General features: G+C 39.6%; 1 protein-coding gene across 1 annotated transcript in view; it reads right to left on the reverse strand.

Moving 5' to 3' along the window:
• The window catches only part of LOC148646879 (interferon-induced protein 44-like), a 506,117-nt gene extending 485,932 nt beyond the window's left edge, over positions 1 to 20,185 (reverse strand). Inside the window, exons 1-6 of the mRNA XM_088608952.1 lie at positions 20,110 to 20,185; positions 7,719 to 7,832; positions 5,217 to 5,330; positions 3,649 to 3,762; positions 2,196 to 2,502; positions 1,680 to 1,761 (exon numbers count right to left, since the gene is read on the reverse strand). Of these exons, the coding sequence (XP_088465078.1) occupies positions 1,680 to 1,761; positions 2,196 to 2,502; positions 3,649 to 3,762; positions 5,217 to 5,330; positions 7,719 to 7,786 (685 nt within the window). The 5' untranslated portion in view covers positions 7,787 to 7,832; positions 20,110 to 20,185. The remainder of the gene's footprint in view (positions 1 to 1,679; positions 1,762 to 2,195; positions 2,503 to 3,648; positions 3,763 to 5,216; positions 5,331 to 7,718; positions 7,833 to 20,109) is intronic.
• Positions 20,186 to 21,306: the final 1,121 nt, after the last annotated feature.

Here is a 21,306-nt window from a genome sequence, read left to right on the forward strand (position 1 = left end):
TAAAAGAGATTGATTTAGGAACAAAAACATATTACCGTATGCAAACTGTACTGTATACAGTATGTATATGTATATTTAATGTCTTAACTGTGCCCGTTTAAGTATTGAATATTTATATGGAATTTTACCACTAAAGGGAAATCTTAGTACCTGAGCATAAAAAGAATAGGAGCATACTGCAACGCGTGTGAAGGCCATAAACAATATTAATTTTGGAACTTAAACATACAGTATATGGCTGGTCTCGGTACTTTAAAGAAAAAATACACACCAGTATTCCATTTCTCCCTAAACATTTTAAGCATCAAAGTCTTTAACTAACGTGATACCGGAGTCAACAAGCATACTTTTAGAATTTGATTGAAAGGGAATATAATATGGAATCGCGTATCTCAAGAAATTAATAACGATATAATTATATTCATGTTGCAAAAAAACTGCAACGGACATAAAAACTCCCTTGCTTTTAACAGAGCATTCCATAATTTCTAACTACGAAAATTATTTAAACTGCGACACTTATCATTCAACCAGAGCTTGAAATATCACAAGGATCCTCTAGAGCACAGCAAAGACTGTATTAAAAGAATCCCGTATCTCAAGAAATTAATAAGATATAATTATATTCGTGTACTGCGACAGGGCTGTGTAGGGCTGTTTCACCTCTATCTTCATGTGACTCTATTCAAAAGCCATTTAGCAAAGAGGGGATGAGAAGAGTGACAAACTAGTATACAGTACAGTACTTCAGATCTTTTTTTCTGAACCGGGGAAAAACTGATCATGTTTCTCTATAACAATAATAAAAAACATTGCCACACCCGGACTGTTTAACCAACGCATTAGCACGTCGAAGCCCATTGAGGAGCCGGGTGTTTTGTCCCTTGATTTACTGATCTGCATTAATTACAGAAAGCGAGTTCCTGCTCTTTGCAGACGAACTGGTCCTGCTGTCGCCCACAGAACAGAGGCTGGAGCAGCACTGTCAGACCTGGGCACTGACAGTCAATCTAGACAAGACCAGAGTTATAGTTTTCCGGAAAAAAAGCCAGACCCCCGTTAGTCTTCCTGAGATCGTCGGATTATGAACGAATAAAAGCATCTTATTAAAAACGCGTTTGCTTTTGTCTGGGTATTTACTTTGTAATCTGTGGCTTACATCTACTGTATTGTTTTGAGATGCCACTTTTAAAGGTGATATGTAAAATAAAGTTTTTTATTATTGTTATAGAGAAACATGATCAGATTTTCCCTGGTTCAGAAAAAGATGATTAAAATCTGTAATCTTTCCACTTGTATGTCATCGGAAAATACAAGAAGTTTCTGCTTTGTGCTAAGACATTAACGAGTACAACCCCCCTCTCTTCGGGAGTGCTGGCTGTGACGAATTAAACCGGTTTCACAGGTATATCAATGAGTAGTTGATATATATTTAACTTTGTTGTTATTTACTCATCTTTAATCCCTGAGTAACAATAAACAATTCATATTACAACAGACAGATTCATAAATATATTCTTTGACTCTTGTTGTTTTGTAATGCATGTTTTAGTGTTGTATCTATAAAGTGTATATTGCATATTTAGAATCCATCCTACAGTAACAGTCACCAAAGCAAACTCATTCACATACACTGACCTAGTCTGTTCTTCTCCTGAGAGACACTCTCATACACTAACCTGTTTGGTCAGTCTCCTGAAATCCTCCTGTGTGGAAATTCTCAAGTTCATCTGTAAGGTCACTCACAGCTCTTCCCACATCCTGATCATGAAGAGCAGAGAAAGGGGTGAGACTTCAGGAAGAGGCAGAATTGGCAGATTGTAAAGAAATCAATAGATCTAAAGTTTTCATAGAAAGAGAAGGACAACATCTATAGTGGAAACAGTTCCGCAGTAAGAGTAAGAGACCATCCCTCAGTGTTTCTGTACTGAGATACTGAGTTCTGGTCACTAATGTTTTACACTGTACAGTACGTGTGAAATAAAACAGCACACGACACTCAACTGCCATCAGTGATGAGTGTGTATTAATTCAGTCACACTGGTCACTACAGATCTCTGTGAGCTCAGGGAAGAGATGGCACAGCACAGAGTCACTCAGCCCTTAGAGTTTCACTGAGAATCAGCAGGTGAAAAGAATGTCAATTTTCAGCAAAGGTCTGATCTCATCGCAGATGAGTGACTGAAGCCTCTTACCTGTGTCTGTTGCTCTTCTGACTTAAAGATGGTGTCATGGCCCATGTGTTCCTGCACTGAACACAGACTGCAGATGAGAATTTGGTCAGTCTTACAGAACACCTCCAGAGCTCTGTGGTGCTGCTGACACAGTCTGGTCTCCTGGTCTCCACTGATGTCCACCAGACTGTGTTTCTGCAGGCCTGGGACCGTGTAGTGCTGTCGGACATGTGTCTCACAGTAGGAGGCTGGGCAGACATGACAGTATTTCACAGCTCTCATCTTCTTGTCAGTGCAGAAATAACAGGACAATCCATGCCCAGCAGACCTATAAGCAAAGGCAATGTAAATCTTCACATTGTACCTTTATCTTAGAGTCATAAAGCCCTCCTGACACTCACTATATCGCTCCTTAAAAAATTACAGTTTAAGAATTCAGGACCTGAGAAAAAAGAGAGGAACAGACCCATAAAGAGTTCAAGACAAGAAGTGGGGAAGATACAGCTCAGGACAGGAGGAGAGATTGAGATGCACACAACCACATGTAGAGCTGAGGACAGGAGGAGATTCATACCCACAAAAAAGTAAAAGTAAATTGACTTTGTCATGTGAATGTATTGTAATTCTGTTGCAGTTGCATGTTTTCTTCATGTGGAATGTGTGTTTTTCTTAAACGCTGTCCTGTGATGTAGTCTGTCCAAACAGAAAGGAAGTGTAGGGGGTGAAATGAACAATGACGAAGCACTGTTAAAGTGGTGCCTCGGCATTAAATAGGGAAAGAGAAATTGAGAAACGAATGGGATTGTCAAAAGACATCACTATCCTGCTTGTTTTGCCATTATCTCGTCTCTACATTATCTGGACAACATGCTAGGGTTATGAGATACCTGTGTGTGACATTTTGTTGTGGAGAAATCACTGCACATGAGCCTAAACACATCTTGACCTAGTGAGACCTCGATCAAGTGGCCTGATGGCCAGACGATTGGATGTCTCTTTCTGATTCATGTCCATCAGAATGGACAATCAGATAATCCAGGTTGTTCATGTTCTTACTCCTGCACTGGGTTGACTTGGCCAGAACCCTCTGTGCTGAGTGTTCAGGATGCAGGATGTCTACCAAGCCATCAAGACACACCAGCACTGAAACAGACACAGCTGATTCAACAGATCTCTGCCTGTGTCACACATGATCAGGAGTGCTCATCACTCCTTAAAAATACACTCCTGTATTCAATTGCAGCTCTCCGTTCCTCACCTTGTGTATGTCTCTGATCATGTCTGCAGTGGATACACACTCTTTCACCCATTTTACAAGCTTTAAAATTTTAATTTTATTTTCAGCAGTTTTCAGCTGTCAGGTATTTATCCTTCTTAAACTTTTCACAGAACAAAGGAAATAAAGGAAATTGTTCACACAATCTCATCTCACAACCTGCTAACAGATACACTCAATGGACAATATTAACCTCACCTGGGGTCAGTGTCAAGGGCTCCACCTCTGAACTGTATTGGTTGCTCCATTGACCAGTCACTCTTCATGGACATACAACTGGGCACTGGTGATCCTGGCCTGTCCAGCTTGACCCTGTGAACAGCACAGACACAGTCTTTCCATTAATCTCCTTTCTCTGTAACTGGGCACTGGTCTGAAGTACTGTGACCAAGTGCATCTCTACAGAAAGTCTCATTCAGTGTTTAAGTGCTTCTCTCCTGCTGCCTACAGTATATGATGTTCAGGACTGGCTGTGCTGGTATTGGGACTGTTCTCCCACTTCAACTCCTGCCCACACATTTACTTTTCCTCTTCATGGCCTGATGGAAAAAGCCTACAGGGGGCAGCACACAGTCCCAGTTTGTGAACATGAGCCTGAACCCCAGGGTGATTCTGCTCGTTTTCCACATTGGAGCAGCTCAGAGATTCTGGAGCCACTTTTAAACTGGAGAGTCAGAACTGCTCTATTGAAGTCACATATTGATCATGTAGCTGGTGATGTTGTAGGTATAAGTGATAAATCAGTAGTGTATAGTTACAGCTTTAGGTGGCTGAGAAGTATCTCTTCGATTTTAGATTAAGTTTGTGACACTTGACAGAGTAAACACTTATAACTTCAAAGCAGGGAGGATGTTTGCTGAGGTCTGGGGTCCCTTGAGGAAAAACAATTGTAAAGTTCACCTAAGTATACATAGGGAAGTTGTGGATTAATGATTGTCAAGGAGCAGGAAAGACACACACAATATAAGATCACATGAAGATCACAAAGAGATGAAGAAACAAGAAGCAGGCAAGCAGAGAAGAGAGAAGATTCCGCAGGACATGGGACTTGAAGCTTGTGCCAGGCAAGAGCCCCTACTTCATGAACATCCAAACCATACCTGACTTTAGCTACTTGTTACGCATTCCACTCGTGCCGCTCTCTCTTCTTGCATTCCCACGCACACACCCGGTAAGACAAGCTCACGCCGCAAGTAACGCCAATCACCTTCTCTTCCGTCTGTATTTTAGTTCTCCTTTTTCCTCACTTCCCCGCTCACTATTGCGGATTCTCCTAGAGCTCCCTAGTGCGCGGTTTTCCTCTTGTTTGTCTCAGGTTTTAGAACTCATAGTCTGTCTTTCGTTTTCTCTTTCGTCTAGTGATTTGGATTGCTGCTTCCCCATTTGCGCCTCCGTGTTTCGATCGTCTCGCCTGCTTCCCGGATTAGATTTTTGCCTAGTGATTTGGATTGTTGCCTCCTGTTCGCCACCCTGTGTACTGACTTACTCACCTGCCTCCTGGTTTTCGTTTTTTGCCTTGCGATTCTGCTCAGTGTTTTCTCCACTCTAGAGTCCAGCATAGGATCCTATTGCTCTAGCAGCCCTCTCTAACACTACTGTTAGTATGTGAACCATATTAGAAAAAACATGCTATTCTGTGTTTTTTGACACTTCTTAAACTTTTCACAGAACAAAGGAAATGAGAAAGGAAGAGATGATCCAGTTCACAAAAAATCTCATCTCATGACCTGCTAACAGATACACTCAATGGACAACATTAACCTCACCTGGGGTCAGTGTCAAGGGCTCCACCTCTGAACTGTATTGGTTGCTCCATTGACCAGTCACTCTTCATGGACACACAGCTGGGCACTGGTGATCCTGGCCTGTCCACCTTGACCCTGTGAACAGCACAGACACAGTCTTTCCATTAATCTCCTTTCTCTGTATCTGGGCACTGGTCTGAAGTACTGTGACCAAGTGCATCTCTACAGAAAGTCTCATTCAGTGTTCAAGTGGTTCTCTCCTGCTGCCTACAGTATATGATGTTCAGGACTGGCTGTGCTGGTATTGGGGCTGATTTCCCACTTATCAACTTAACTGCTCAACTGAATTTACATATTGATCATGTAGCTGGTGATGTTGTAGGTATAAGTGATACATCAGTAGTGTATTGTTACAACTTTAGGTGGCTGAGAAGTGTCTCTTCGATTTTAGATTAAGGTTTTGACACTTGACAGAGTAAACACTTATAACTTCAAAGCAGGGAGGATGTTTGCTGAGGTCTGGGCTCCCTTGAGGAAAAACAATTGTAAAGTTCACCTTAGTATACATGGGGAAGTTGATTAATGTTGTCAAGGAGCAGGACAGACACAATCAATATAAGATCACATTAAGAGCACAGAGAGAAGAAGAAACAAGAAGCAGGCAAGCAGAGGAGAGAGAGGAGCGCAGGAGTTGGGACTTGAAGCTTGTGCCAGGCAAGAGCCCCTACTTCATGATCATCCAAACCAGACCTGACTGGAGCTAAGCATTAGAACTAGGTTAGAGAGAGCATGCTATTCTGTTTTTAGGGAACTTTGGTTTCCTGGGTAAAAGATACCTCAGTTAGAAACGTCTGCCCTGCTTAGGGTGTATTTTTATGGTAGGGACATAGGCTCTCTTTTATTTTGTGGCATCCGGGTTTCAGAGAGAGAGAGAGATTTAACTGCAGGTTGCTTTATATTTAGTTAGAAGGCAGCTTATCTCTTATGTGGCCTCTTATGCATTATCTCTAATGCATTAAGAGTTTAATGCTTAGTAGCAGTCTGGGGTTGTCTGGATGAACAGAATGTTAGGCTTCTGAAATGCCTTGTTTATAAATACTGTACGCAGAGTGACATGGGAGTTGTATGTTTTTGACTATCATTAATCCATCGTATAAACGCAGCAGAAATTCAACACAGCCTGAATGTGAAAATGTGAAAATCCAGCAGATGCAAGTATTGTTCCACATTTACAGCGCTAAACTACAATCACTAGAAGAGCTCATTCAGGCAGTATAGCCTGTTTGCTAGTTGGTAGCTAATTGATCCAAGTCTCTCAGACTGTGCTGTTCTTGAAAGGGTATCAGTAACATCCACATGGCTGAGTTGTGTGTTTCACTCTTATGCAGCCTTTTGTGTCAAGAAGGTCCTCCCATCCTGAGCTTGAAATGGCCTTTCCTGTAGTGTCAACTCATGTCTCTCACATTTTGTATCACTGTTCATAGTGATTCAGGCCACTGGACTGAGTGTGTCATTATCTTTAGGATTTTATAATCTTGAATCAGACTCCCCTTAGCCACTCTTATAAGATTAGAAATGTTCAGTTGTTAGACATTCCTTTGTTCCAGGATTGTATCTTGACTAATTGCAGAGACGTGATCTGTTTGTAACCACAGCGTTCAAATTCAAACAAATTGTACACAATTTTAAATGAGACCTCACTGGTGCTTTATACAGTTTTAACATAAGATCCTTCAACAAATTCTTTGCTTTGAACTAAATAACCTAACATTCTGTATGCCTGTTCTATTGCTTTCCCATATTGTCTAGAATACATTATTTTATAGTATACAATGTGGGTATCAAGTGTTTACCTACACCTACCAGTGTCTGTCTACTAATACAGGTCACCATGTTGACTCTGAACCACATGACTACAGGAATCTCTGGGCAGATTCCACTGTGAGGATGAGGGGCTGGACTTTGTACACAAATAATTACAGTACAGTGTAATGGAAACCCCCAGATTAACAATTGTAATTGCAGCTGCCATCCATCATCATCAAGTTGTCTTCAATCTGCTGCCAATGCAACTGACAAGGAATTCAACTCAATAAAACCAGGTTCACATTATTGTGCAAATGGACAGGGTGCCCTAGTGTCTTTTTCCACACTCTAGTGGTTGATCTGTTGAAGGGTCGGTCTTCATGAATACACAGCAGGGAGCTGGATCTATAGATCTCTGCGTCTGTCATATATGATGTCACACAACTTCAAGGGCTAGACATGTTTTGAGGTATCCAGGTCCTTTCTTATTACTTCTGTATTTAATTACAGCTCTCTGTTCCTCAACCTGTGTGTATATCTGATCGTGTCTGCAGTGGATACACACTTTTTCATCCATTAGTCAGGAGAAAATACTAGCTGTACATTTCTTTTTAGCAGTTTTCAGCTTTCAGGTATTTATTTTTCATAAACTTCTTAAACTTTTCACAGAACAAAGAAAATAAGAAAGGGAGAGATGATGGACAACAGTGACCTCACCTGGGGTCAGTGTCAAGGGTTCCATCTCCAAACTGTATTGGTGGCTCCATTGACTCGTCACTCATCATAGACACACAGGTGGGCACTGGTGACCCTGATCTCTTCAGCTAGACCCTGTGAACAGCACAGACAAAGTTGAGAAGATCAGGCTATGAAGAACAAGGGTAAAGCCAGTAAAGGGTCTGCAGTTGATATCTACGTATTTGAAAAGATATCCTCCATATCTGAAAAATTGCAGAAGCTGGATCTGCTACAGAAAATTGTTAGTGACACTGGTAAATTAAAAGAAACACTATCCTCAATAAAACACTAATCGAAGAAAGAGAATAAAACGTTAAGTGACAAAGTCGCTGTACTCACTCATACCACGGAAAAACTGCAAAATGATAACATGCGTCTAAAGGAATCGTTTATGGACTAACAGTGTAGAAGAATTAGAAGAAATATTATTATAATGGAAGCAAAGGGATAAAGCAAAATATTAAAAAAAATAGAAAATGTATTGAAAATAGAAAAAAAATGAAAAAGACATGTACTTTACAAACCGAGGAGTTGGGTAAAACTGTTTATGAAAGATGAGTTGAGGTTAAAAGTAATTTGTTTGAATTTAGTTTGAGAGGGTGAGGAAAAAAAAATGTTCCACTATGGTAAGAGCCATACTGAAATTCTGAGAGGGAATACAGGTGGGGTGATGGGGGATGAGGACCCACCAGAGGACTTATTTTAGGAGATGGAGTTAATTATCACTGTTCTAATTGGTACTGTGATGGATGTTATGGATAGTCTTTTCCTTTCTTATTTAGAATTGAGGTTTTAAGATGGATAATTCTATTAATGCTGTGACTTAAAATGTAAAAGCTGCTAATACAGCCAAATGGTGTAAGATTCTCAAAACACAAGTGGCTTTTCTGCAAGAAACACTTAGAATTTTCAAATGTTTATCATATTTGCTGGGACTGGGTCGATCAGGTCTATTGTTCTAGTAATTCCTCAAGGGGAGGTCACCATACGAATACAAAAACAGCACCATTTGTGTTAGAGAATAAAATCGAGGATCAAAATGGTTGATTTATTTTTTATAAAATTCAAGCTTGTCAATATTTACTATATGGACTTAGATAATCCTGTATTTTTATAGAAATAGAAGCCAGACTCATATGTTTTAAAGATACTTCTATACCTTGGATGAGATTTTAATGTGGTTATGAGACCTACTATAGATAAAACAGGGAGCAGCCTTTCAAAGCAGCCACTTCAAAAGTTAATTGATACGTTATCAGATGTATGGAGAACCCTTTATATTAGTGAGAAGGACTATACTTTTTTCTCTAGCAGACATAATTCCTGTTCTAGATTAGATTATTTTTTGGTTACATACTGTATGACATCTTACAGTTTACTAAGGCCACTACTATTCATCCTCTTGTTATTTCAAATTATGGTCCAGTACAATTAAAATTCACATGCAAATTGAAGTCACATGACAGTGAAGTCACCTTCAAGTAAGCCAGTGACTGTTGTTTATGATGAGATGAGGTTGTGAAACTCTGCGGAAATTATTCTGTACACTAAAGAGTTATTGACCAGACACGTTGTGTATCGCCTCATACACTTGTTAAAATGTTCCAATTTTGATGAGATACGAAAGATATTATTAATAGTATTAATAATGAGTGACTTTGGACAGGCTGTAAGTTCAAAGTATAACCGTGGTCCAATTTCTTTGTAAACATCTGCATCAGTTTAACTCTCACCTGTGAGTACGTGAAAACATTTTGCCTGCACTTTTCAGCTACACTTCAAGCTGTTAACCAGTGTGTTGGTGTAATGGCTTAGGTGTATGCTTTGCATGCTGGAGGTTGGGGGTTCAAACCCAGCTGTTAATATGAGTTTTCTTTTAACAAATAAACATTTCTTTGAAAAAATCAATAGTAAATATTATTGACACTATATTGAATTTGTTGGTATTTCTAAATATCACAAAACGTTCACAGTTAAGTGAGTTAAGTGATTAAGCTGTTCATATCAGCTGTGTTTCTGAGCAGCCAGTTTTTGGCGATAGGGGTTCTATGTAGGCGATCTGCGTTCAATACACTGTTTCTTCTAACAAAGACTTAAAAAAAAATAAAATAGTAAATATTATGTACACTATATTACAATTTTGTGTTTTTCGTATTCTATGTTAAGTCATATTAATAATTAAATAAAAACGTAAATGACACAGAGCGTGCAACCTAAAGATTTAAAGATTGCGATTTGTGAAACATTTCACAGCTTTTATTTAAACAATATCTATTACCTGGTTGCATTATTCGAAACCTTAGTGTGAATAAAGCGGATCCCAGGTGGAAGTGACTTCATAACACGAGAAGGCATTATGCTATATTTTTTATTCATCAGTTGAAGCCTTCTGACTATAAAAAAACAGGGTTAACTTTTTTTCTGTCTCTCCCTACTCTCTCTGCTGTGATTCGGACACAGAATGGTCAAAAATGGACAGGCAGAGGGAAGGGGGAGGGGTGAAACTGTTACCTGTCCTGGATAAAAGGGTTAGAAAATAGGTGGATTTACACCTGTGAAAAGCTTTCCAATTTTAATGCGATACAGAAGATATTATTCATAATAAATGATCTTGGACGGAGACACGTTGTGTCTTTTCTTTCCAGCTTGGAATGAACTTTTACCTACTAGTATATTCCATTGCAGCCACTTTATGTAACACAGCTCCGTACTTCTCACAAAGGCTAGGACTGTCAACACCCCGCTGTGTAATGTTATGTAGAGTAGAATAGAATAAAACAGAACAGTTCTAGGGGATGGGAAGGAATTTTCAGTATGCACTGTTGTCATTGTTGCTGTTTAACAGAAGGCAACCAGCAATCAAATATCCTGTTTTCTTAACACTCGTTAAGAGATTGAAACAGCCGAAACTTGCCACACCCAGACTGTGACCACCACATTTACTGTACATGTCAAACCAGTTGCTTTCCGTTGTAGATGCGCTCCTGTTGTGATATTTTTTTCTTCGTATACTCTGCTTTATCATTTATACAGTATGCCTATTCCAGAGACATTTTCATTATCGATAACTATGCAGGGAGAGTGTGTATATTCCAAAACACTCTACGGCAATTGCCTGCTCGAAAACAAATATGTTCCCAAAAACATATACTGTACAATTATCGCAGCATTTGCAAACATTACCGGTACATAACCACGTTACGTACTCTGCATTGTTCTATTTTATACCGTGACAGGGGAATACACACTGTATTAATTATTGTTGCTGCTGGGCTTCAAGCTTTGAGTCGCCTACCTACTTCTTCGACAAGCTTGCAGAGAAAGTCATTGCCCTGCTTTTTGTCTATCACTTAATAAAAAGGTCAATGTAGAACACATTATTTACTACAGTGTATTTATTTTGGGGCTTTACATTTACGTTTATAATGGAGAGTCCCCATTACCCCCAGGGGGCAAGGAGGTGAGAAGACATTTTCACACTATTTTCATTTATTTTTTATTATTTATTAAAATTGCAAACACGTGTTTAAATGCTTTTTAAGCTATAATAGTGGACTATTTTTATAAATTCAGTTCTGTGAGAAACAAAGTAATTCTCTGATTGGGGTTTTAAGCTCCTGGTTGCAGCGTAGTACATGACAGTCCATTGCCTATTACCACTATAAGAACAATAATAAATATAGATATATTATTTTCCATAATGTTTGGTATTTAATTTTTGCAAAGACATATTTATTTATTTGTCAAAAGAAGACTCAAAGCAACAGCTGGGTCCAAACAGCCACCCTCTAGTGTGCAAGGAATACACCTAACCCATTACACCAACATGCTGCTTAACAACTTAGGCTGTAGCTGAAAGCAAAAAGTTTCCAAGTAATTGAGGAAACTTGAATGAGTGGAAATTTGAATGAGTCAAATTGATACAGATGCTTACAAAGAAAGTGTACTACTGTGATAATGTGAGTTATAAGAATATAAGTATATAATTAATTTCTTTAGATGTGCGATTCCATATTATATTCCCTATTAATCAAATTCTAAAAAGTATGCATTTCTTTTACTATGATAACAATCGCAAGCATTCATAGAAAAAAGTTAAAACATTGTAACTTTGGGGTTGTACCGTGCATTTTGAATGGCTGTATCTGTATATCAAATCAAATATGACATATATATGTTCATATGACCAACGGTGATGCCACTATGTGGGCAGACAACTGTCAGAACAGGGGAAAAAACAACACGTAAAAAATAACTCAGAACAGATAAGGAGAGCAGGGGGCATGGAAGCCCGGAACCAGGAGTAATAAAAATAAAAAAACCAGGAAACAAAAATTTTTAAAAAGCTGCTAACAGGGTCTAGTGTAGGCTCAGCATTCTGTTATTGATGTCAGAAAGGCATGTCATGGAATGACATGGTGAGCAGTAGAGATCCTATCCGTAGTGGTAAAAGGGGCAACACGGAGGTTAGCCCAGGCTCAGGGGGTCAGACGATGTCGGTATAGAATCCTATGCCCTCAGGCCAGATGTGGATGTGGGGCGATCTGGGGCTAGGCGGGTCTCAGGACATCTGAACCTCAATGCTGAGCAAGGAGCAGAGCAGACACAGGATGTAAATAGGCTACACAACAAGACACACTGGAAAGACATGAATAATCACAAGGAACTAGGAACAGGACAGAGGTAGAGCGCCCTCTAGGAGTGGAAACTGTAAGCTGCTTCAGGTTCCTCGGCCTGCAGATCTCCACCGACCTGGCTTAAACTAACAACACTGTAGTCAATCTGAAAAATGCACAACAGTGCTTTCACTTTCTGCGATGCTTAAAGAAATGCAGTATGGGGAAGCGGTTACTCATGAACTTCTACAGCAGCACCATAGAAAGTGTCCTCACTAGTGGCATCAGTGATGCAATATGAAGGGTTGTGGCAACGGCACAGAAGATTATAGGATGTGATTTACCAACAATCGGTGAGATTCACACCATTTGCTGTCGCCCAATCCATCATTCAAAATCCCAAACATCTCACAAACTGTTCTCCTCCCTACCCTCTGGCAAGCGGAACTGCACTGTTAAAGCAAGGACCAGTAGACTCACGAACAGCTTCTAACCCACTGCAGTACGCATCCTTAACAGCTAGCTGCGTTGCCTTGATACACATCTGCACTACACACTTCTTCCTCAGTCTACCATTTTATGTCTCACTACTACATTTTTTTTCCCACAACATATTTATTGTTCCTGTTGTCTACATTGTGTGGTGTTGACTGGTGTGGGTATGTCCCGAGAGATCAGCACAATTAAGAATTTCAAGGTATATGTACATATGACAATAAACTACTCTACTACTACTATCTCTACTACTCTAGACCTTTACTTACCCTAACTGGTATACAGGGAATGTTCTTACAGTTCATTACAGTTTTCATGATAACAGTCAATACATATTTCAGAACTTGAGGGAGGGTTCCTCACTGCCTGAATTTTTCTGTTTTACAGATCTCGAACTCCACTGAGTCCTTCCCTTTAAGGATTGTCATCAAATTTATATACTCATTTCTATATATCCATAAACACAAAATGTAAATTAAACTGAATTAACTACTCAGCACCTTATCAGGTTACAAAAAGAATAACCTGCAATATATTAAATGGATACAACTCATGGATACAACTAAATCTCCCTTCCTGCAACATGGGATTTAATCTCCCTGTTCTAGAAATGTATCAAGTAGGAGATAATTTTTTTTATTTCAAAACTGAAAATTCCACAATATAGAAAATCAGAATTTCCCTAAAGATGGCAAACTCTCTAGAATAAAGCTTAGATTACCTAGTCAGAACCTGGTCTCAACCACTGAAAACAAGGACCTACCACAAGAGGAATGGGGCAATGGTTCTTTTTTTCTCTGTATCTTTTCTGTTTCTCTCTATCTTTTTCTGTTTGATTATTTTAATGCTATGACTGTTGAAGCCTCTAATGATTCACTATTAACCAGTTAATTAACAAGAGTAACCCACCAACCCCCTTTGACCATCTGTGTTTTCCTTCCTCTTTGCTCGCTTGCAGACAAACACCTCAATTGTTGCCAACATTCTGCATTAAGCCTTGAACAAAGCAATTAGAATGTGCACTGCCAACCATTTTATGGCCACCACATGCTTGTAATATGTACAATATATCCTTTGTATTGTGCATCTGATATAATATCATAAACCTCACAGATAACATTTTGGAGGGTAAAATCATGTTGAACAAACCTCTGCTTACTTCCTTGTAAAACCTCACTTGAACCTTTAATTTGTCTCGAGACTCAGAAAAAATATCAAGGAACAAGGAAATGTGTAGTTAGTTTGATTGACTTATACATGTAGATTTATTTTTTGATGCTTTCTTTTTTGTTTATCTCATGTAAATCCAGGATTAAGTTATCAAAGAGCACAGTCAGGAGAAGGGCTCAAAAATATATCTCTGAACATTGCTGTTAGGGCAGTCTTCACAATCATGAAGAAATTCATGATGTATCACACCACTCAGACACTGTCTACAGTACATCACGATGTCTTTCCAAACCAAGCAGAATGAAGAAAGCCATTGCTAAATACCAGTCAGCATGGTGTTTGCAACACAGCACCTGAAGGACCCTGCAAAATGTGGCAAAAGGTTTTGTGGAGAGATAAGACCACATCTGAATTTAAGGGTCTAAAGGCAAACTGTTACATGTGACACAAACCCAACATAATGCATCATTTAAATAACACCATCCCTATTGTTGTCACGAATCGCACTCGCGCATGTAAACGCTCCCACATTCCCACAAGCTCTTCTCTCCCTAAACGTTCAGACACCAATCTTCTCAGCACTATTTAAACCCTTACTAGTCTTCCTTTCCTTGCTCACAATTGAGGTCTCCTCCCTGAGCTCCGTACTCATACGTTCCCAACCCGCAAAACTTGTAATTAGACTCCCGGCATTTCTACTCAACACTTCCCTTCGACTACGCCTTCGCCTCCCCATCTGGTACCAACGAACCCTTGATACCTTCCTGGATTTTGACCCCAGCACTAGTACTCGACCATGTCTTCGCATCCCGTCTCTACTCCTAACCTTCCTAATCTGAAGACCCTCGCATAGGATCCCAATCCTCCGAAGTCCGGTCCTCCCTGACAATTGTCAAACGTAGTGCATCACTTAACTAACACATCCCTATTGTTAAGTGTGGTGCTGGCAGCATTATGATATTTATCTCTCAGCAATGACTTGGAAGCTTGCGAAGACTGATAGGAACAGTCAGACAGCAACATACAGACATACAACACAGAAGATTTCAAAAATAGCAGGGCAATGACCCAAAAAACTAAAATTTCACTACAGTGTATAATAAGAAAGTGAATGTCATTCAAGTGGCCCACACAAAGTCCTAACTAAAATTATACTGAAAATCTGTTGAAAGGCTTGCAATCTGCTGTTTTTGAGCAATGCCCAAGCAACTTGAGAGAGCTTCAGCAATCTGACAAGCAGATTGCAAGGACTGCATCAAGCCAGGGTGCTAAGTTGGTGGAGACTTACCCAAGATGACCTGCGGCTGTAATTACTATTAGAAGGGGTTCCAGCAAATACCGAATTCACAGATCAGAATATTTGTGCAAGCAGCAGATTACAGTTTTATCTCCTTATTATCCAACATCAACACTGACATTTACTAAAACATAGAAATCTTCAAAATTCAGGTTCTGAAAAAAAAAGTATTAAAAAAAGTTCACATGCAGTACATGATTTGTCCCTCGGGAGGGGGATCAGAATACCTCTTGGGTATCCCTGCCTGTTGTAAGAGGCGACTAAAAGGGTTGTGTCAGGAAGGGCATCCGACGTAAAACCATCTTGCCAAAACCATGGTTTCAAAGAACACAAAGCACATACCAGATCGGTCGGGGCCCGGGTTAACAATGGCCGCCATTAGTGCTGTGTCCCAACAGGGTACTAATGGAAATTATGCTACTGTGGGGAAAACTGTAGAGTGGAGGCTACAGAAAAGAAACAAAGTGAAGGGGCCTGGAAGGAATGTTAAGTCAATGAGAGTGGGGAGTTGGAATGCTGGTACCATGACAGGGAGAGGGAGAGAATTGGTTGAAACTATGGCAAGGAGAAAAGTGGAGATCTTGTGTGTGCAAGAAACCAAGTGGAAAGGAAACAGCTCAAGACACCTAGGAGAGGGATACAAGATTCTATACGCTGGAAAGAGTACAAAAATGAATGAAGTGGGTGTGATAGTGTGCAAAGACCTAGCAGACAAGATAGTGAGGGTGGTTAGACACTCAGACAGGATTATCAATGTACAGGTGGCTTTTGAGAGCGGGTTGTGGAATATCATCTCTGTATATGCACCACAGGTAGGAAGACCACAGGAGGAAAAGGATAGCTTCTTGGAAGATCTCGAAGAAGTGGTTAGCAGAATCCCAGGAAATGAAATGGTGGTAATTGGAGGAGACTTCAATGCACATTTAGGAGAGAAATGCCCAGATTATCCAGATGAACATGGTCAGAAAGGGCTAGGAGAGAGAAATAAAGAAGGAGGAAGGCTACTAGAAACACTCCAAGCTCCTGTATTGTTTGCAGTGAACACAGGGTTCACGAAGAATTATGAGCAAAAGGTGACATACAGGAGTGGAGACCATGATACCCAAATAGACTACATATAAGTGAGAAGAATTGATAGAGCGAAAGTCCAAGATGCTAAAGTCCTGCCCTATGAAGCTGTTACCAGAAAACACAGGCTACTGGTGATGGACATCACAATATTGAAGGATTATTAATCCTTCAATATTGTGAAGGATTATTAATGAGAATTTTGTTCTCATTAATAAAGCAGAGAAAACACCCAGCATGAACAAAAGTGTGGAAACTGAGAGAAAACAAAGTAGATTTCAAGAGGCTGGTGAGAGAAATGAAAAACAACACAGAGGAAACAGAGGAGCCTTCAGTTGAAGAAGAGTGGACTGAGATGAGCCACATCCTAGAAGAGGCTGCTACCAGGGTTTGTGGAAAGACAAGAGGAGGCAGACTGAGGGAAAATGAAGAGTGGTGGTGGGATATGGAAGTTCAGGAAACACTGAAGGAAAAGAAAAAGCATACAAGGCACTGAGAGATGGCACTGGAGAATTACAAGAATATAAGAGACTAAAGAAGGTAGCAAAAAGAAGTGTAGCAAGAGCAAAGGAAAGAGCCTGAAAAGAATGGTATGAGAAACTTGAAACAAAGGAAGGAGAGGACCAAATCTACAAGATTGCTAAACATAGAGCGAGACAGAAAAAAGATATTATCCGGGTGGCAGTACTCAAGGATGGAGAAGGCAGAGTCTTGATTAAAGAAGAACAGATCAAGCAGTACTTCATAAATCTGTTAAATGTAGAAAATGAGAGGGAGAACCTAGTGGAGGCAGACGTAGTGTGTTGACCAATCCAAGAAATTTCAGTAAAGGAAGTGACAGAAGCTATCAAAGAGATGAAAGTGGGCAAAGCAACTGGACCATCAGGAACAGCAGCAGAACACTTTAAGAAACTCGACGAAGAGGGGATTCAGTGGCTGACGAGATTTCTAAACAATATTGCAAAGGAAGAGAGAATTCCAGAAGAATGGACAAAAAGCAGTATGGTTACCATCTACAAGGAGAGAGGAGACCCAATGGAGTGTAAAAACTATAGAGGAATAAAACTTCTGGAACATGGATTGAAAATCCTGGAAAAAATTCTGGACAAGAGACTCAGGAAGATAGTCAGGATCCACAGCTCACAATTTGGATTCTCAGCGGGGAAAAGCACAACAGATGCCATTTTTGTGATGAGACAGTTACAGGAGAAGACACTAGAGAAAGGGAAAAAGCTGTATGTGGCCTTTCTGGACTTGGAGAAGGCATATGACCGTGTGCCGAGAGAGGTGGTGTATTGGTGCTTGAGGAAGTAAGGAGTACCAGAAAGCATGGTGAAGTTAGTTCAAGCAACCTATAGAGATGCAACTACGAAGGTGGTCACAAAACGGGGAGAGACAAAAGAGTTTGAAATCACAGTTGGTGTACACCAAGGATCAGCACTAAGTCCTTTCTTTTATAAACATTATTGACACACTGACAGAGGAGGTAAGAACAGAAGTGCCTTGGGAACTCATCTTTGCTGATGATGTGGCACTAATGGCAGATTCAGAAGTAGAACTACAGGAGAAAGTGTTCAAATGGCAGAGGAGTCTGGAAAAGGGTGGACTGAAAATGAATGCAGAAAAATCTGAAATTATGGTAATGGAGAGAAGAGGAGATACTATGACCAATGTTGAGGAGACAAATGGAGGAAAACTGAAACAGGTTGATGGCTTTAAATACCTTGGATCAAAACTGGTAAAGGGAGGAGAAACACTGGAGGCAGTAAAACAAGGAGTGAAAGCTGGATGGAACAACTGGAATAATCTGTGACAGGAAAATTCCTAGAAAGTTAAAGTGCAAAATGTACAAGACTGTGATTAGACCTGTACTACTATATGGAGCTGAATGCTTGGCAGTTGGAAAGAGGGAAGAGAACTTGATGAGAAGAACTGAAATGAGGATGTTGAGATGGATTCTGCAGATTTCAATGAAGGATAAGATCAGAAATGAAGAAATCCATAGACGATGTAGGGTGGTGGATGTAGTTGAGAAGATGCGAGAGGCGAGGTTACGGTGGTATGGACATATCATGAGGAGGGACGTTGAGGAAGTAACAAAGAGGGTAATGGAATTTAAGGTGGAAGGTAACAGGGGAAGAGGCAGTCCTAGAAAGAGATGGATAGATTGTGTGAGAAAAGATATGGAGGTATGTGAAGTGAGTGAGTGAGGAAGATGTGCTCGACAGAGAGAAGTGGAGAAGAGCAACCAAAGCAGCTGACCCCAGGACAGTCTGGGACTAAGGCTGTGAAAAAGAAGAAGACATGCAGTACATGATTTAAAAATAGATACATAATACTTTATTAATCCTGTAGGGAAATTGATGAAAAATGTCACACTATCGAACAACATAGGAAGGATTTAATTACTTTTGCAAGACTTGGTTCTGTATTTTAGAATATGCTTTCTTATAATTCAATTTTAAATTGTTTTGAATAGTCTTAGTTTTACTGGTACAAAGATCTGAAGTTTTGAAAAACTATATACTGTACATGAAACAATCCTAGAACTGCAGGAAGATGTTCTATAAAATGTAAAATCCTTACATTGCATTTTTAATTCACCTTAATATTAAGATGAAGCAATATTTAAAGTTACTAAAACTGTTTACAAAAGCCCTAACGCAGGCACAGATTACACAATGAAAATGAAACTGTTGCCATATTAACAATGTCACAAGACCTCTCTTCAGGCAGATTGTAAAGCCACAAACTACAATGGTATATTTTTCAAGAGGAATATATTTGACCAAGTAAATCCCACTTTATCAAACCAAACCAAATAATTCCCATGAATTACTTTTCATACTAAACATATCTAAATTAAACCCACGGTATAGCGTGTCTCTCTGCCCTTCATTTTTCACTGATTTATCAATAGTGACCTGTATATTCACACACCATATACTGTACATCTTCTAGACAATATCAGGAAACAATTAGTTCTGCAATTTCTGCTTATAAGTTAAAAGTGAAAGTGAAACTAAATTCCAAGTAAAACAAGTAAAATGCTCAGATTTGTTCCAAGTTCTCATGACTAGACATAAACAAGTAACCAATTTAGGTACTATTCTGATGTTTTTGAATAGGTTGGCACCATAAATTGCTAAGTATACATTACAGCAAGTACAATTTACCAACACTTTTTTTAAACACACGGTTTTAATGAAGACGTTTTGTAGAGAAATAGAATTTGTATGATCTTTCCAATATACATGGAAAAGAGATATGACATGAAATAATAACAAATTCATAAAAAGCAAATATTGTTTATGTTACTTAATGAATCCTGTGTAGTCAAATATGAGACCAATACTGTAAAAGTGAGATTGAATATCAAAATACATTTCTGTGATCAAAGTGAAGTCCTACACTGACAGGAACAGATTATTTTTAGTCTGTAAGTGAGAAGTTTATGAGTGGACAAATTGTATCCAGAGGACGTCTTCAGAATGAACGGTGAAACACAAATTAGAGGACTCAAATGCAAACAGTGAGGTGGTTATGTAAAAGAGAGAAAATCAAGCACTTCTGTGCACAGTTTGTGCAACAGTGGAACAGCTGAATCAGATCTTTGACTTTATTAGCTACTGAAATGAAAACAAATAACCAAACGTGCAAATGGCATCCTCTCTTTTATCACTCTAATTCTAATTTTCTCATTTTTTAAGGAATGAACTCTTACCTTTGTCTGCTCTTCTGCTCTGGTGTATTAAAGTGGTGAAGATAATTACAGTATGCCTGCTCTTCCAAGAGTGACCTTTGAAAGGAAACTGTTTCATCAGCCACTCCCTGTGTACTCTGTACCTGTTTGGAGGAGACAGGCTAAAAATTATTTTCAATGTTAAATTGTCAACAGAACTGGAGGTGCCATTATCATCTAGAGCAATAGTGGGCAACTATATGGTTGCAGAGGGCCAAAAAACAGTACTGACTGGCAAGGTACAATAGAGCTACTGGAGGCCCAAACGGGACTACTCCAGTTCCAAAAAGCAGACAAAGGAGAGAGGTTGTTTCCCCACTGGACTGGCTGATTTTCAGGACAATTTGTGGTATCATTACATGAACTATACTGTGAAAAGAACTCGACCAAATGCATCCTCTTATGTGTGTAGCTTGATGCCTCATTGTACTGCCTCTCCTGGTAGGTTGAGTCCGCAACCTGTGGAGGGACTTTTCTTGAAATGTATGGTCTTCAATCTGTCTTCAATCTGTAGCTAATGCTCGCTAGCTGCAAATAACCTGCTATGAAATGTACACCTTTATTAATATAACACTGGATGGCCTCGACGTAATTAAGCAAGAATTAAGAAGAGTCAGGCTGATGGTGTTGCAAAATAGGTTTGTGCTAAACCTCCAGAATGCAGCCTCTGGAGGGGTGTGTGCTCTGATAGGCGATTCATGCTGTACGTACTGTATATCCCTGCTAATGATGATGACCATGAGAACCTCACCCTCTCAATACACCAGCTGAAAGAACTTAAGGACAGAGTAAATCAAGAACGGGGCATTAACAATGAGCTCCCCTTCTTTTCATTGGTTAAAATCGTTATTTGGGTTATGGGGAATGTTTTTCTTGAAACTATTCATACCTGTTATTGTAGTGTTGTGTTGTTGTATGACTTCGATCCCTATGCTTCGATCTATGGTAATTAAAATGTTTACTCATCAATATGCTCTGTTTATGACGTACTCTGAGGAGCCTTGGGATCCAACAGGTGACCCCTATGAGGACTCTGTAGTGTAAAAGCATTTTTAAGGATAAAAAGGAGGGAATGTAATGGAAAGTTACTGAAGAAAAGTGTTTTATCCTAAAAATGTCAGAGCTGTGTTGTAAAAGCAGCTGGATTCTATGAACAAGGTGTGATTGTACCCAGCGAGT

The sequence above is a fragment of the Lepisosteus platostomus genome, chromosome 16 (genome assembly GCF_059453375.1).
Source record: "Lepisosteus platostomus isolate fLepPlt1 chromosome 16, fLepPlt1.hap1, whole genome shotgun sequence".
NCBI classification, from domain to species: Eukaryota; Metazoa; Chordata; class Actinopteri; order Semionotiformes; family Lepisosteidae; genus Lepisosteus; species Lepisosteus platostomus.